We start from the raw sequence: 16,024 nt of genomic DNA, 5'->3' as shown, positions 1-16,024 counted from the left end.
TGCCAAGGACAGACAATAGACAAAGAGGGAAGAGAATTAGAGGTCCCGAAGGTATCCTACGTAAGGGACCAAGAACCAAACATTCCTCCAGTAGGAGCCAGAGAAGGCAGGATGTCTCCTGACCTCCTCCTGTCCCTAGAAGAGCTCTGAGACAGCTTACCTTCATTTTCCTTCTCTTTCCCCGAAGCTTCCCAGACAGCAGGGAAGGACTGCTTTTCTCTAGCCATTCCCTCATGTCTAGGGTGTAAACTGTCTCTAGGCAGGGTCTAAAGACTAAAAGCACCTATGGGAATTTTTCCAGGACCATGTTTTGTATAGTAGCCTTTTATCCCTTCTTCCACTTTCTCCCATGTCCGTAAACTTCAGGGAACCAAGCACAGACTTCTATAAAAATCAGAAACTGGGTGATTTGTTTCTGACTTATTCTCACTCCTCTGACCTTTAGCATACTTTTAAGCAAATATAAAAAAGATATTCTACCATTCCCTTGCCCCATTTTTATGGGGTTTGCTCACTGCTGGCCCAACTTTTCCTCTGTGCGTGCGCTTCCTTTTCCCGAGGTGTCATTCACTGTACCCCGCTTTCTGGAGCTCCAATGTTGAGGCACCACCTGACCAAGCCCGCCCAGTCAGTCAACAGGTTCTCCAGCACAGGAGGGAGGACTAAAATGAAAGAGACAATTAGGCAAAACTGCAGCATGACTCCAGTCAATTCTGAGACTGAAGGGTGGGTTTAATAATTTCCAATCCACTTTTATAGCAATTTAATTACATGCAGGAATTAAGATCAATAGTAGTACAATGAGGAACAAGCAAGACAGTAAACACAAAATTGTCAAGGCAATAAGCAAAGTTCTGTAACAGTTGTTTCCAAGGGCTTGTCAGAATGGCCAAAATACCTGAGCCTACTTCCTTGTCCAAGCCCAAAATCTCGCCTGAAGCCTGCTTCTCTCATTCCACACTAAGATTAAAATTCCTGCCTTAACCTACTTCCCGATTATGCCCTAATGTCGGATTCCTGCTGGAAGCCCTTGTCCTTGGTCAAGGTCAAGTTCCTGCCAGGCAGCACGGCATCCCAATAAGCTCTCTACACACACCAACCTACAGTTAAGGCTGGGACTGAGCAGAAGGAAGATCTTATGAAGGTTCATTTTAATTTTTAGTTGAGTGTGTGTTTTGGTGTGTGTGTGTGTGTGTGTGTGTGTGAATGTGTGTGAGAGAGTACAGTTGCCTGTGGAGTTCAAAAGAGGGTGTTGGATTCCCTGGAGCTGGCGCTACAGATGGTTCAAACCCTCCTCCCACAATGGCTGGGAAACAGACTCAGATGCTGAAGTGTTTCTCCAGCCCCCAGAAGACCTTTTAAGAGTCACATTTTACTGCTGTGGAGTTATTCACCCAAGGTCCCATAGCTAGAGAATGGCAGGGACAGATCCAAATACTGGTAGCCTGGCCCAAAGGTCCTGGCCTAACCACCATACCTTACTGCCTTATGGCCTTGCCCATGTTTACATGGTTTGAGCAACATATTAGTTATGTTGGTGTTGCTGTGACCAAAGTACCCGACATAACTGCTTGAGGGTAGGAAGGCTCATTTTGGTTCATGGTGTTAGAGAGTTTCAGCCCAGTCTGGCAGGAAATGGGTGGCAGAGCAGTTTAAGTTCACAGCGCTGGAATGTGTGGGGGAAGCTATTCACATCGTGTTGAAAAAGGAATCAAAGTATGAGCCAGGAACTAAGGGACGGGTCTCACCCCTACTGTCCTACTTCTGCCTGCGAGCTTCCACAGCCTCCCAAAACTGCACAAACAGCTGGAAACTAAGCCATGAGCCTATAGGCACAGTCTAGTATGGGTGAATGTTATCCCAAGAATGTGCAGACTATGTACTTTTAGGAAGGGCTGCAAGCATCATGAACCAGGGCAGGGGAGACCTTTAGTGTGGCTAAGGGTTGGGACAACCAAGGCCCTTGCGGGCCTGTGTCTTGAGGAACTGCGAGGAGCACTCATGCTGGCATAGCATTGGTGGTATATATATATATATACATATACATATATATTATATAACATATTACATATACGTGCACATGCACACATATATATGGTGGGGTGACGGCTCAGTGGTTAAGGGCACTGATTGGTCTTCCAGAGGATTGGGATTCAATTTCTAGTACCCACAGTTCACAACTGTCTGTAAGTCCAGCTCCAGTGGATCCTATGCTCTCTTCTGGCCTCCACGGACACTGCATACACAATGCCTGCACACATAAAATATAATAAATAAATCTGGAAAAAAAGAAAAAGTGGAGGATGACTGAGGAAGACACCTGATGTTGATCTCTGGTCTCCATACACAAACACATGTGTACCGCCATGCACGCATGCGCACCCCCCTACACACATTACACATGCATACAAGCACTACAAGGTGGAGGACCCCTGAAGAACAATAGCTGAGGTGTCCTCTGGCTTCCACATGCATGCTCATCTGCACGTGCGTGTGTGTGCACACACTCACACAAGTCAGGCAATAAGAAAATGTAAACCTGCTGTTGTTTTTCCAGACAGGCTTTCTCTGTGTAACAGTCCTTGCTGTCCTGTAACTTATTGTGTAGATCAGGCTGGCCTTGAACTCCCAGAGGTCTACCTGCCTCTGCCTCCCTAGTGCTGGGATTAAAGGTGTGTGGCACCATGCCTGGATAAAATGCAAACTTCTAAGACTCAACCTTCTCCTCCCCTGGACCTGGGCTCTATTTTCCTTCTTGTAAAGCAGCTACCCACTTTCCACACTTTTCTGCCGATGGGAAAGAAGCTGCCTTTGTGAACACCTATGTGCCAGACGCTCCCCTCACCCGCTTCATTTCATCCTTCCCACTTGCTGTGAGAAGACTTTGTTCCTGGTCACCGCTGAAGCACCCCGTAAGGAGAAGTGACTGACCTCCGGGCCAAGGGTCTCTGTGCTCTTCCCACGGCCCCTCCCTGTTTCCTCTAGTTCTCTGGGGACAGGGGCCCATGCTGCCTCAGAAGAGCTGGAGTGCTTCTCCTTGGAGCATCGTGGTTTTCTGAGGATTGGCAATCAAGGACTAAACACTGTCTTCTGGGTTACAGAGGCTCCTCCATGAAGAGAAGGGGTGGGCCAGGGGCTGGTGGCCTGGATGGAGATGAAAGACGTTGAGCAGAGTGTCCCCGCCCCTATCCTCGGGGCTGACAGCTATTTCCTCCTTCAGTTCGCTCCCCTCCTGCCACTCGCTGGTGCTCAGTCTTACTTTCAGAAGCTGCCAGGCTCCACGGCTCAACCCAGTGCTCGCTGTGCTCACTGTGTGGTCGGTAAGCAGGCAGCCTTCCAGGGGCTGGTCAGCCTTGGTGTGGTCTCAGGATTAGACGGAGGGCTACTCCTAGCTAGGATGATAAGGGGATGAGCTTAGGAGCCTGGTGGGGCCTGATGCCCAGAAGGAAGGACTGTGTTTTCCTGGGTGTTAGCTAGATGGTAGACCCAATGTGTGAGCTGTCCAATCATGGCCACCATGCTGTCTCAGGAGAGGTGACATGATCACCCGGGGAGCTTAGAGAAACTGACAAGTTCACCCAGCTGGATGCCGGGGGTTCAAGGCCAGGGTGTTGAAAAATTGGGGTTCCCACTAGAACAGGACTCTAGCTGCTGGGGGCAGGGGGCAAGATCTCGGGTCATGCAGTCTGAGGGGTCAGAATGGGTGGTTCCGAAGCCTGCAGGAGCAAGGTCTTCCGAGCAACCCTTGATACTGACAGTGCAGCTGAAGGGATGTCCTCAAGGCAGAAAGATAAAAACTCTCGTCTCTCGGCTGGGAGGAAAACCTTGGTCTCCCTCCACAGCACTGGCCCAGCTTCTGTGCCTCTCTGAACCTGTTTCTTCTGAAAAGCCACTCTCATTGGATTAATGTGAGTATACCTGCTCTGCAGATGCTAAAGCTTAAAAATTAGTATCAGTAAGAATTCAGAAATCACAGGGGTCAGATGTGCCTGTTCCCTTTGACCTAGCTCCAAGAGGGATTCTGTCAGGGACCTCCTAGGTTTGTGTCCCAGAGCTCCACCCTATGAAGATCAGTGGTTTCTGGACAGGACGGGAGTAGATCTTTTCTATTCTGGTCAATGAAGTTTGAAAGAGGAGTTCTTTCAGAAAGAGGAGTTCTGAGATCTCTGGCAACCTCCTATTTCCCTCTCTTCTACCATCCTGTTTTTGAAGTTAGACAGACAGCAGCCTGAGGACTGAACAATTCCTCTTCCACATGGCTGTGTTGGGTGGCTCAACAAGCACTTTAAACTCCTGTGTCTCTGTTTTCTCATCTGTACAATGGGATGGAATGAGTCTTGGCACATTTCTTCCAGAGCCACAGAAAAGAATATCTATTACAGGATCTACCACAGTACCTGGAGGGTGTGGGTGTCTGTCACAGACGGAGTCCCTACCCCCTGCTTTCATTTCCTCTCTGCTGCAGGGAGTATACAATGTGATTCCCTTATCCCTCCCTGGCCCCAGCTTCATTACAGGGCCCTGGGGTTCTCCATGACCTGGCTTTTCCAGAGCTCCTTAGTTGATGCTTAACGTGCCTATCAGCCCAGCGTGTGGGTGAGTCAAGGGCCTGGGTGTCCTGGGATAGGTAGGACTGTCACCGCCTTTACCCAGGTTTCTGCGTGACAGTTCCTCCAGCCAGGTCTCACGCTTGTCCCTCTTATCTTATTTCCTCCCCTTCTATCAGAGGAAGGGCCAGCTCCCCCGATCTCAACCAATCAGCACACTCAAGCAGTCACTTCTGAGGCTGACTACTGCTCTCTAGGAGGAACTGCAGAGAGGTAAGGCCTGCGGGCTAGGTGGTCCAGACCTCCTACCTCTTAGGAGGGCCCACCCTTCTGTGAGACTGGGAAAAGGCCTGACTTTTGTGATTTTGAACAAATGCTTAATAGTAATCACAATGGTATTGATACAGTGCCTGCTTTATGTCAGTTTCCTGTGTGTGTGTGTGTGTGTGTGTATAAGTCAAACGCCAACCTTAGGCGCAGTCACCTTAAAAAAAGACTTATTTTTATTATTTTAAATTGTGTATGTATGTATGTATGTATGTACATATAAATGCAGGTGTATGTATGTGTGTGTATAAATAAACATCAACCTTGAGTGATGTTGCTTAGGCTCTGTCCACATTAAAAAGACTTTATTTTAAAGTGTGTGTGTGTGTGTGTGTGTGTGTGTATGTGTGTTTGGGGGTACACATGTGAATGCAGGTGTCTTCAGAAACCAGAGAAATTGGACCCACTGGACGTAGGCAGTTGTGAGCTGCCCCGTATGGGTACTGGAAATCAAAACCGGTCCCCTGAAAAAGCAGGATATACTTTGCCGTGGAGCCATCTCTCTAGTCCCCTACATTTTAAGTTAAGGTCTCTGGGACCTGTGTTCCACTGAGTAGTTTAGGCTGGCTGGTCAGTGAGCCCCACCTGTCTATCTCTCCAGCACTGAGATTACAAGCACTCGTACCACACCCTCCTGTATACCTGGGTGCGGGGCTCAAATTCAGCTCCTCATGCTTGCATAGCACACACTAGCCCAGTAGCTTAGGCTTGTATTTTCCAGTAGCCCTACAAACTAGAGACTACGGGCTCAGGAAGACGACCCTTGGCTTGCCCCAAACTGCACTACTCCCTTCCTTGTCCTGCTCATCCTCACAGATTCCCAGTGTCCACCCTGTTACCAGGCAATACTGGCAACTCTGAGATCCGTTCATCTCTTGCCCAAGCTGCAGGCTTCTGGTTCCTGGTGCCAGGCTCAGCCCTTTCTTCCACCTGGCCATGGCCAACGCCACACTGAAGCCACTCTGTCCTCTCTTGGAGGAGATGGTCCAGCTTCCAAACCACAGCAACTCTAGCCTCCGCTATATTGACCACGTGTCGGTGCTGTTGCACGGGTTGGCCTCGCTGCTGGGCCTGGTGGAAAACGGACTCATCCTGTTTGTGGTGGGCTGTCGCATGCGCAAGACGGTGGTCACCACCTGGGTGCTGCACCTGGCGCTGTCCGACTTCTTAGCCGCCGCCTCCCTGCCTTTCTTCACCTACTTTCTAGCAGTGGGCCACTCTTGGGAGCTCGGCACCACCTTCTGCAAGCTACATTCCTCGGTCTTCTTTCTCAACATGTTTGCCAGCGGTTTCCTGCTCAGCGCCATCAGCCTGGATCGCTGCCTGCAGGTGGTGAGGCCAGTGTGGGCACAGAACCACCGCACGGTGGCGGTCGCGCACAGAGTCTGCCTGATGCTCTGGGCTCTGGCGGTGCTCAACACAGTACCCTATTTCGTATTCAGAGACACCATCCCGCGGCTTGATGGCCGCATCATGTGCTATTACAACATGCTGCTCTTGAATCCAGGGCCTGACCGCGACACCACGTGTGACTACCGTCAAAAGGCTCTGGCGGTCAGCAAGTTCCTGCTGGCTTTCGTGGTACCTCTAGCCATCATCGCCTCGAGCCACGTAGCTGTGAGCCTGCAACTGCACCACCGTGGTCGCCAGAGGACAGGCCGCTTCGTGCGCCTGGTGGCGGCCATCGTGGTGGCTTTCGTGCTCTGCTGGGGGCCCTACCACATCTTCAGTCTGCTGGAGGCGCGTGCCCATTCTGTCACCACGCTACGGCAGCTCGCGTCACGTGGGCTGCCCTTTGTCACCAGCCTGGCCTTCTTCAACAGCGTGGTCAACCCACTACTCTATGTGCTCACTTGTCCCGACGTGTTGCACAAGCTGCGGCGCTCGCTACGCGCAGTGCTTGAAAGCGTGCTGGTGGAAGACAGTGACCAGACTCGTGGACCCAGCAACAGCCGCCGCTGGCGCCGCGCCTCCTCCACCACCAACACAACCTCCACCCTCCCACCTGCTGGCAGACTTGCCCAACTGCGTCCTGCCTGCTTGACCCGCTGGATGAGGCGTGGCAGCGCAGAGGTCCCACAGAGGGTCCGAGAGCAGTCGCAGGAGAAGCGGGGCTCATTGAGTTTTACTCTGGATTAGGCCGGCACAGCCCGGACGGCATGCCAACACATCCCGGGCCTCCCCGATAGATACCCAGTTGAAAATGTACATAGCCAATGACAGGCCCAGGGCATAGCTTCCTGGGTAGGGTCTAGGAAACCAGCTTGTGGAAGTGCCCTGGGTGCCACAATTCTTCTCACTTTAACTTTGCCGTGTGGAGCTGGGAGACCAGCAGGATGCAAAAGTAGCCATTTAAGGCGTTACCTGTTCTGACTGCTGGCCTCCAGGTTTCTATACATTTAAGAACAAAAGTACTTAATTGCTTAGGGATCTTGCCAGGGTAACTGGTAAGGGTTGGGTACAATTTTGAACTTCTATTACCTTCCTGGCAGCTGGCCCATGGCAACTGGGAATCTCGCAGGTTAAGCTCACAGCCTGCATAAGGCCCTGCTTTGTGAATGGGACAAAGGGAGACTGCCAATCAGCAAGTGTTTATGGGGGTCAGTGAGGGAGTTTCCGGCAACCACCTTCACTCTTAACCCCCCATTCTGCCTGAGAGTGCTTTAACCACACCTTGCTAGTCAGCTTGTTAGCCATATGGTGTTGTCATCTCCCACTCAGAGTTTCACTGCCCAGTTTTAGGGCTGCTGCTGCCAGAGGCTGTACCCTGGCCTTCAGAATCACTGGACCAATCCTATCCAGAGAACAACCCACCCTTATTAGCTGCCTCACTTCCAACCTACAGGTAGGAGGGCGCCTTGTATTAGTCACGGACCTCCCACATATCTCATGTCCTCCTCACCATGGACTGCAGGGCAGCTGGCTGACGCATCTTTACCTTCTAGGGGAAGGGAGCTGATCTCAGACACTGGTAGATATGGAACAGGGATGGGGTATCCTCAGGATCTCCTGAACCACTTAAGGCCAGGCTGGGTGTCAGCTGTGCTGAGCAGGCCTCAAGCCTGTGGCAGGTGCTTCTCAAACTGCAGAGTAAAATGTCACCAAATCCCTCCTGCTTTACTCAGTGTACCTGTCACACCATGTACTTTAATGGTTTATTAGGCAGATGCCAATAAACATCTCTGCATGGCTCGAACCCCAAGGTGTCTACAGTCCAGTGTGTGAAAGGGGTGCTGGGGACAAACTCAGCTCCCTGCAACTCCCCACTTTAATCTTTTAGTGCTAAATTAGGGAAGGGCTGGCTTCAGTTGACTGAGGGGACCAAATCAGCAGAATGCACAAGTGGCCAAGGTGTCACTGAAAAAATGGAGGTGCTGACTTCTGACAGCAGGCCTCCAGGCGTGTGTAATATCCAGGACCCCAAGACCAGCTCCCTGGGGAACAAGAATTCACAGTTTAAGACCTCTTTTGTTTGTTTTGTTTTGAGATAGGATTTTTCTGTGTAGCCCTGGCTATCCTGTACTCTATAGACAAGACTGGCCTCAAACTCTGAGAGGTCTGTCTGTCTCCTGAGCACTGGGATTAAAGGTATGCACTGCTGCTGCACCCGCAACAGTTCATGATCACAAGGCACTTGGAACAGGCGGGAAAGGAGATGACGACAGTTCTCTTGAGTCCTAGCACAGTCTTCAGTTCTCTCTGGGCTGGAGTCTCCATCTTAATGTGATAGCGTTTGTGTACTGGTCCCAGGAGAGGTGTCAGTCCATGGCCTGAGAGGTCTCTTGTTTGCTGTGACTCTTGGCTTGTTGAGGTCTCTGGACTGTCCTGAGCTCAGACCTTGGCTACCGGCCTCTGGGGTGGCTGTTTCTGGAGCAAGGCCAGGGTGTCTCTTTTTTCAATGGAGCGCAACTGCTTCTTCTTTGCTTTCTTGAGCTTGGCAGGATTTCGGATCTGAGGAAGGGGGAAATGGGAGGCGTCAGTGTGGATGAGAACCCTGTGCCTGTCTTTGGGAAAAAGGCAAGCAGGGGCCCAGAACTGCAGCAGGACAATGGACCATGTAAGGCAGTGAGCCTGCACCCTTGGATACTCACCACTTGGACAATCTCAGCCTTGCGTTCATTTTCTAGACGGCGTCTCAGGTTTTCAGCCCGGCGCTCTTTCTTCTCCTGAAACACACAGAAGGGGAATCTTAGGCTAGGAGCTGAGATGGCTCTAGCATCTATCTCAGGCCACCGGTAAGTGAGAACTGACACAATCCTAGGAGGAGAAGCCTGCCTGGCCTCCAGGTTGCTCCTAGGAGGAAGGGCAGAGGCCTAGGCACTTCTGGGGAAGAGCAGGGACGCAATGCCTGTACTGAGGGCCTGGAGCTGAGGCCCACCACAGCAAGAGTGCCCGGTTCCACACCATAATGAAGGTGGGTAAACAGACAGACAACTGAAGGCAGGGTTTTACACAGGATGACTGTATGGGCCAAGATGTAGGTGCCTTCCCACCCACAAGTCCCGCACACGCAGAGGGCCCCTTGTACCATCTCATGCACTAGCTGCAGGAGAAGATTGGGCTGGTCCCAGGTCTTCTTCTGCCCAGGCTCAGGTGTCCCAGAATGAGAATGCAAGGCCAGGCTACAGCTGGGCTCCACACCTGGCCCTGGGTAGGGCTGGGCAGTATGAGCTGTCAATAGGCTCTGGAGAAACCTAGTCCAGCTTGAGTCTTCATTCTTCTGTTTTGTAATTAGGGTGCTGTGGCTGAGTCTATACCTTTACTTCTCACCTCTACAGTAAAGTTGACCACAGGACCTACCTCACCAGGCTGACTTAAATAAGTGTGTGACTAAAGCCTGAATAGTGCCAGCTCTCCAGGGACACTCTCCAGAGCCTGTTCTGGGCTGGGAGGTCCAGGGCTTCCTGGCCATGCTGCCACTGTCCTCTCAGGACTAGGGCATGGGTGATGGCTCCAACACTCATTGCTATGTGGTCAGGCCTTTCTGTGGCTTTGACAACCTGGAGTCACGGGGGTGACCTGGGCCCTTGGGGAGGAAGTGACCTGTGCTCTTATGTGTTAGGAGGAGGGCTGGGAGGATGCACCTCTTCAGTCGCTCATGAGTTGGAACTGTTTTGGCCAAGCGAGAGTCAAGGCTGCACAGGAGAAATGATGGGGCCTCAGTGCCAGCTAGATCTGGAATGACTGAAAGCTAGGTGAAGGGATGCCTTAGTGGTTGGCCCATCCCTCCTCTCAGTGGCCAAGCTGGAAGCACGGATCTGAGACAAGTCGTTTGAATCCGGTACCCCGGGCGTCTGTACCCTGGGCTCAGCAGACCAGCAGTGACAGCTGAACTCCACCCTGGGGACAATCCTGCTAACCTGTCCAGCATGACCTTGCTTACTCAGTACTGACTGCTGAAGTCAAAATGGGACTCTTTTCAAAACTTCCTGGAGGCTAAAGGTATTGGGAACAAGCCTTTGTGGTGCTGGTGAGTGAGCCCCAGGCGCGGTGCATGCTAGTCAAGTCCCTAGCTGGTGGGCATGGACCTCAGGGAGGACATTTTCGGGTCTGAGATGGGGTAGAGGGGAGTGAAGTGGAAGCAAAGTGAAAGGACACCCCAGGGCGGTGTGGGGGAGTGTCTTCTAGAACGATAGCCACAAATCTGAGGCAAGCTCTTCCCTTATAGGCAGGTCTCAGAGAGGGGCCCAACCCCACCACATTGAACGCCCCTGCCACCAAGATGGCTTGCTGCCCTTCATCTTGGGTTCACTCTACTTCCAGGTCTCCTGCACGTCTATAAGCAGAGGCTTAGCTGGATGGTAGAGTGGGAATCCTAGCATGGCCCTAGATGATTCTCCTTACCCCTGGGGCCCTCATGCTCTGGGGCCCTGACTAAGTCACACTCCTGAGTCTGTCACATTCCAGTGTCTGGTACAGCAGGCATGTATTTGGTCTCTGGGATCCAGACTTGGAAGGATGGCCCCTTACCTGCCGGCGCCGCTGCTTCTCCTCCTCCAGGTGCCGGGCGAAGTCCTTAGCCTGCTTTCTCTCCTGTCGCTCTTTCATCTTGCGCTGCCAGGAGGTACGCAGGGGCTTGTCCTGAACCATCTGGGAGAACCTTGGCAGGAAAGGAGGCACTTAGGGGACCTCTGTAGTGTGTCTTCACACCCTGTTTTCACTGGGCCCTGGGTCTGCTTTTTTTCTTTTAATTTTTTTTAATTGAATATTTTCTTTACATTTCAAATGTTATCCCCTTTCCCGGTTTCCAGCTCCCCCTGGAATCTCCCTATCCGATTCCTGCCTCCCACTGTTCCTATGAGGGTGCTCCCCCACCCACCTTCTCTGCATCTGCTTTTTGTCCTCTCCTGCCTGCCTGGCATTCAGCTTTCTACAGAAATTTGGGATAGAATGGGCTGCTAGGCAATGCCGGCCTGTTTCCGCTACAGAGGAACTAACCAAGTCTCCAAGAGTCTTCTCACTCCTGAGTGTAGGTTGGGACTTGAAGCACTTTGTACTCATACAGCCTCAGCTGTGAAGTTTTGCTGGAAACAAACATGGTAACCTGTGAATGAATTCCTCTGGAGATGAGGTATTCATTCCCTAGATGGGTGTGACTTTTCGTCCAAACAGCAATAACAAGGTTTTTCTGTAACAAATTCAGATTATTCTCCAGTCCAGGGTGATTTGAAGGTGGAGACATGGGATTTGGGGATTTCTGTTAAGTCTGGCTTTTCTGGAGAGTCAAATGTTCTTAAAGTCTTGGAAGAATGGAGATGACTTCTGTAGGAACACGCTAGGATGTGCTAAACTCTTTAGGAGGGGCTAAGTGCAGCTGGCCAGGAAATGCTGAGAACTGCTGGAACTGGGGACAGGACTTGGAAAACCCAGCTCTTTCCTTTTCTGTGATAAAAAGTAAAATAAAGTGAAGACACACCTCCATGTCTGCTCTTTCCTTTTCTGTGATAAAAAGTAAAATAGAGAAGACACACCTCCATGTCTGCTCTTTCCTTTTCTGTGATAAAAAGTAAAATAAAGTGAAGACACACCTCCATGTCTGCTCTTTCCCCACTACCCGCTGAGTTGGCCAGGTATCCCACAGGCCGTTCTTTCCCTCATCTTATCCCAAGAACTCTAGGGCTCCTCAGCAGATCCTTTCACAGTGGCCCTTCTGCTTCCCAAACTACAACCTTGATTCCTATAGGAGTTCCTATTTACCTGCCTGTCAGAGGATATCTTGAGGCAACCCTGTCTCTGGAGGCCTTGGTGCATGCTGGGCAGTCTGCTGCTGACCAGACACAGGTTAATACTACATTTCTGAGCTGTCTGCTCTCTTCCTAGGAGTCTGGCACACACAGTCTGGAACTTGGCACCGGGATTATTTATCCTGGTTCTGTCCCCCCTCGCACTGTATGGTTAGCTTCTGATACCAACATGCTCCTCTCCTGCCAAGTCCCCAAGCTTGCTCAAGACCCAGCTTCCTAAAAACAGAGCAGTGGGTACCTTCTGGACTTCCTTTCTACTCTTAAAGACAAAACAAAACCTGAGATTTGAGAATCCTGAAGGGACAGGATGATGGAAGCCTGGAGAAGCCAGAGCCGGAAGACATGATGCTTGGTCTTTCTAGAGCATCAGTGACAACAGAACGTCCTATCAGGGAAATGATCCACACTTCTTCTGTCCTGGCAGGGAGTCACTATGTAGAGGTTCCTGCAGCACTTTATTTGTGGTTCATGTTAAGAAAACTCATAGACTGTTTCATTTTATAAAGTTAATGTAAAAGTCAGATGTGGCTGACGGCTACAGTACTGAGGCAGAGTGATGTTCAGCACTAGTTACTGGAGATGGAAGACAGCCCTGGATGTCTGGTCCCGAGCTGGCTGCTCGCTGCCTATGTGACCCTGGGCAAGGAAGTCTCTCAGCCACAACCCCCTTCTGTGTGCGTGCAGGTAACAGTGTAGAAGGGCAACAGCTGAGAGCCTGTTTGCCTGGTTACCCACGGCCTGGCTACTGTGACTTGCTGGGACAGGGAAAAAGAGCAGCTTCAAAGCTTCTCTGACTGGTGCCTTACCCTTTAAGCTTCCCTTTCTTCAGTTTAAGGGGGCATGCTCGGGGGAGGGGTTATACCCAGGCTTAGGGTTTAAGAGGGCAACAACATGACTTCTGTAAAGAACTTGCACAAAGCCTGGCAGAGTCCACCCTTCATCAATGCCATTTTCTTAAAATCTCATGCCCTGTTCCCTCACTGTTTTACAAGTTCTTGTCTCTGGCTGAAATTTCAAGTGATCCCTCCGTCTCCTTCACTAGAGTGGAAATTTCAACCGAACACCACTTCTCTTTCCTTGCTGCCCAAACAATGCCCTTTCCATATGAATCTCCTTATTCCTTTACTGAAAAATATAAACTGTGCATGACCATGCCCCAGCACTGAAAGGACAAGGAAGACCTCATGTCTTAAGGAGGTTGGAACCCAAGTGAAGCAGGTCAACAGAGCAGCTTAACAGGTTCCCCTCACAGGCTCTGCACTCAAATCTATGCTCCCATCCCGTGTCTCAATTAGCATCCTTGAGCCTTTGGTTTCCCCAGGTGTACAACATCAATACTAGTAACATCTGCTCCAAAGGGTAGATGAAGATTAAATGTGCTTACAGGGGCTGCTGGCTGTGAAAGACTCTTTGGCCAGCCCTAAGGAAGTGAGACACAACCAGTGTCCCAAGATACATTTTATCAAAGACAACAGCTAGCAGGCAGCAGTGGAGGGGACCTCATGATGTTCATATAATGGCTGCCTGTTTGGCTCTGCCTCCCTCACGAGGTGTGGCAGACAAGGTAAAGGTGGGGCATGTCTTTAAACCCAGCACTAGAGAAGCAGAAGCAGGCATATCTCTGTGAATTTCAGGACAGCCAGTGCTAACAGTGAGATCCCGCCTCATAATTAAAAAAAAAAAAAAAAAGGATGGAAAGGAAGTTCAAAGGAACCCCTCCTAGGCCTGACGTTAAAGAAATCACCATTGAGAATCTCCCTCCTCAACCTTGGGGCATTTGACATTATGATCCCGCTTGTCCTTTTCTCTCGGGAGAGTTCTTTCCAGCCCTGGGATTGCAATCAGGTGAAGGCAAGGTCCAAATGCACGGAGAACCAAACACATCGCCCACGCTAACCCCTCTTTACCTCTTCTTGGAGCGGTCTTTCCACACACGCCCGGATTTGGGCTTCCCTTTCGGAATTACAGGAAGTTCCTCCTTCTCCTTCAATTTCTTGGACGCTGGGGCCTGGGGAGAAGTTATAACTCGCTTCTTTTGGTCAAGACTTTCTGTTACTGTCTGTCCTGCCGGAGGCAGCTTGCTTGGCTCTAGCTGGCGCTTTGGGGAGCTAGGTGCCTGAATTGTCAGCTCCTGTGTTGGCTGAGAGGGCTCGGGACCCGGTGCTTGCTGGCCCGGGCAAGGCTCGGGGGATCTTGGGATTACCTCGTCTTCAGCGTGGGCCGCTTCAGAGTCCAGTTCTCCCTGTGTGGGAGATAGTTTGGATGGTTGCTCTTGTTGCGGGGATTCCGGACTCGATGCTGTCTGTCTCGCAGTTGACTCCAGGTCCAGATCTTGATGAAGCTGAAGGGCCCCAGAGGGAGGCTCTGGCTGCCTTGGTGAGGACTCAAAGTATGCATCCTGTCTAGGGCAGGGTGATCCAGGGCTAGTCTCCGGCTGACGCGGGGGAGACGCGGCATCCTGTCTAGGGCAGGGTGATCCAGGGCTAGTCTCCGGCTGACGCGGGGGAGACGCCGCTTCCTGTCTAGGGCAGGGTGATCCAGGGCTAGTCTCCGGCTCACGTAGGGGAGACGCAAGGCCCAGTGGTGGAACGCTCGGAGGCTCGAGCTCTCCTGTTTCTTCTGGGTTTGTCTGGAAATCTACTAGAGCCCGTTTCGCCCGAGGGACCTTGCGGTCCGAAAGGTTCTCTAGAGAAAGAGGTTTTAAGCCTTCCAGCCGCCGGCTGCGCCTCAGCGGTGTATCCATGGCTCACGTGTAGCCTCCGTAGCCTTCCGAACCCTCGGCGCCTTCTTATGACGTCAGACTCTCCCATTTCCGGACCGGGCAGGAAGCGCACTTGAGCGGTAGAACGGTAGAACGTCGGGTGGAAAGGCGGATGGGATGGCTGCCCTGAGGGGCTGGGCTTAGTAGACGCATGCGTGCTGTGCATGAGCTAAGTGTTAGTATACTTATACTGAGTCTAGTTGATGGGTTTCCGCGATTGGTTTTTGTGTTTTTTTTTTTTTCCCCCAAACCGCAAGTTCTAGGTACAAGAGAAGCGGGGATGGGGTGGGGTATACTTTTCTTTCTTTCTTTCTTTCTTTCTTTCTTTCTTTCTTTCTTTCTTTCTTTCTTTCTTTCTTTCTTTCTTTCTTTCTTTCTTTCTCTTCCTCCCTCCCTCCCTCTTTCCTTCCTTCCTTCCTTCCTTTCTTTCCTTTCTTTCTTTCTTTCTTTCTTTCTTTCTTTCTTTCTTTCTTTCTTTCTTTCTTTCTTTCTTTCTTTCTTTCTTTCTTTCTTTCTTTCTTTTCTTTCTTTCTTTTCTTTCTTTCAGGCGGAGGGAGTCTGTAAGCAGAACCGAATGAGCATATTAACTTACACTGGAACAGCTGGGCCCGCCAGAGTGGGAAATTTTCAATTTTTGAGTTGTCTTAAACGTACCCATCTTTGCCACCTCTCTCATCTCTGCTACTGTGCCCAAGAATGCAGTAGGTGGTTCTCTTTGCACAGTTTTAGTTACTAATCAGCGAAGTGTCAGGTCTGTGGCCCAGAAAACCTTGACTGCTTGTTGTCAATGTTGGGGGTCACAACCTGTGTCCGAAGTCAGGTCTGGCTACCACATCCTCAATAAGCCAATTGAAAGAGCCAAATTAAAATTGGAAACCTTTAGAAAAAGGAGATGTATTCAATGTAGTTATACTGGGAAGAGGGGCAAAGAGATCCTGTAAATTACCCAAATTTCGACCTCAGGGTTCTAAAGCTAGATAAAAACTTTAGGTAGAGGGCCAAGGATAAGTATATCTGAGTAGTCCTTATCAAGGTATGACTCAGTTCACCATTGACCCATTATTATCTGGGTTTCAGTCCCATCCTGTAAGGTAGTCTGACAAGCTTTTAGAACTCTGAAATCTCTTTCCAGGAGACAAGTTTCC

At 50.7% G+C, this 16,024-nt stretch overlaps 2 protein-coding genes across 6 annotated transcripts; one reads left to right on the top strand and one right to left on the bottom strand.

The window, feature by feature from the left end:
- The first annotated feature begins 3,026 nt into the window (after positions 1–3,026).
- On the top strand, positions 3,027–8,070 carry Ptgdr2 (prostaglandin D2 receptor 2). Of its 5 annotated transcripts, none has more exons than XM_052189770.1 (5): positions 3,258–3,320; positions 3,843–3,908; positions 4,507–4,596; positions 4,727–4,820; positions 5,759–8,070. In XM_052189770.1, the coding sequence occupies exon 5, from the start codon at positions 5,811–5,813 to the stop codon at positions 7,011–7,013; it is 1,203 nt and encodes a 400-aa protein (XP_052045730.1). In that variant the 5' UTR covers positions 3,258–3,320; positions 3,843–3,908; positions 4,507–4,596; positions 4,727–4,820; positions 5,759–5,810; the 3' UTR covers positions 7,014–8,070. The 5 variants fall into 5 exon arrangements, with proteins under 5 accessions (XP_052045727.1, XP_052045730.1, XP_052045733.1 ...); XM_052189773.1 differs by having other exon boundaries at positions 5,691–8,070; XM_052189775.1 differs by lacking the exon at positions 4,507–4,596.
- Ccdc86 (coiled-coil domain containing 86) lies at positions 8,016–14,912 on the bottom strand. The gene is made up of 4 exons (XM_052189776.1): positions 14,026–14,912; positions 10,845–10,974; positions 8,966–9,040; positions 8,016–8,825 (listed from the first exon to the last, which is right to left on the bottom strand). The coding sequence occupies exons 1-4, from the start codon at positions 14,859–14,861 to the stop codon at positions 8,706–8,708; spliced, it is 1,161 nt and encodes a 386-aa protein (XP_052045736.1). The 5' UTR covers positions 14,862–14,912; the 3' UTR covers positions 8,016–8,705.
- Between the last annotated feature and the right edge of the window lie 1,112 nt (positions 14,913–16,024).

The sequence above is a fragment of the Apodemus sylvaticus genome, chromosome 1 (genome assembly GCF_947179515.1).
Source record: "Apodemus sylvaticus chromosome 1, mApoSyl1.1, whole genome shotgun sequence".
NCBI lineage: Eukaryota > Metazoa > Chordata > Mammalia > Rodentia > Muridae > Apodemus > Apodemus sylvaticus.
The sequence above is the reverse complement of the archived record's forward strand: the minus strand, read 5'-3'. Positions and strand labels throughout refer to the sequence as shown.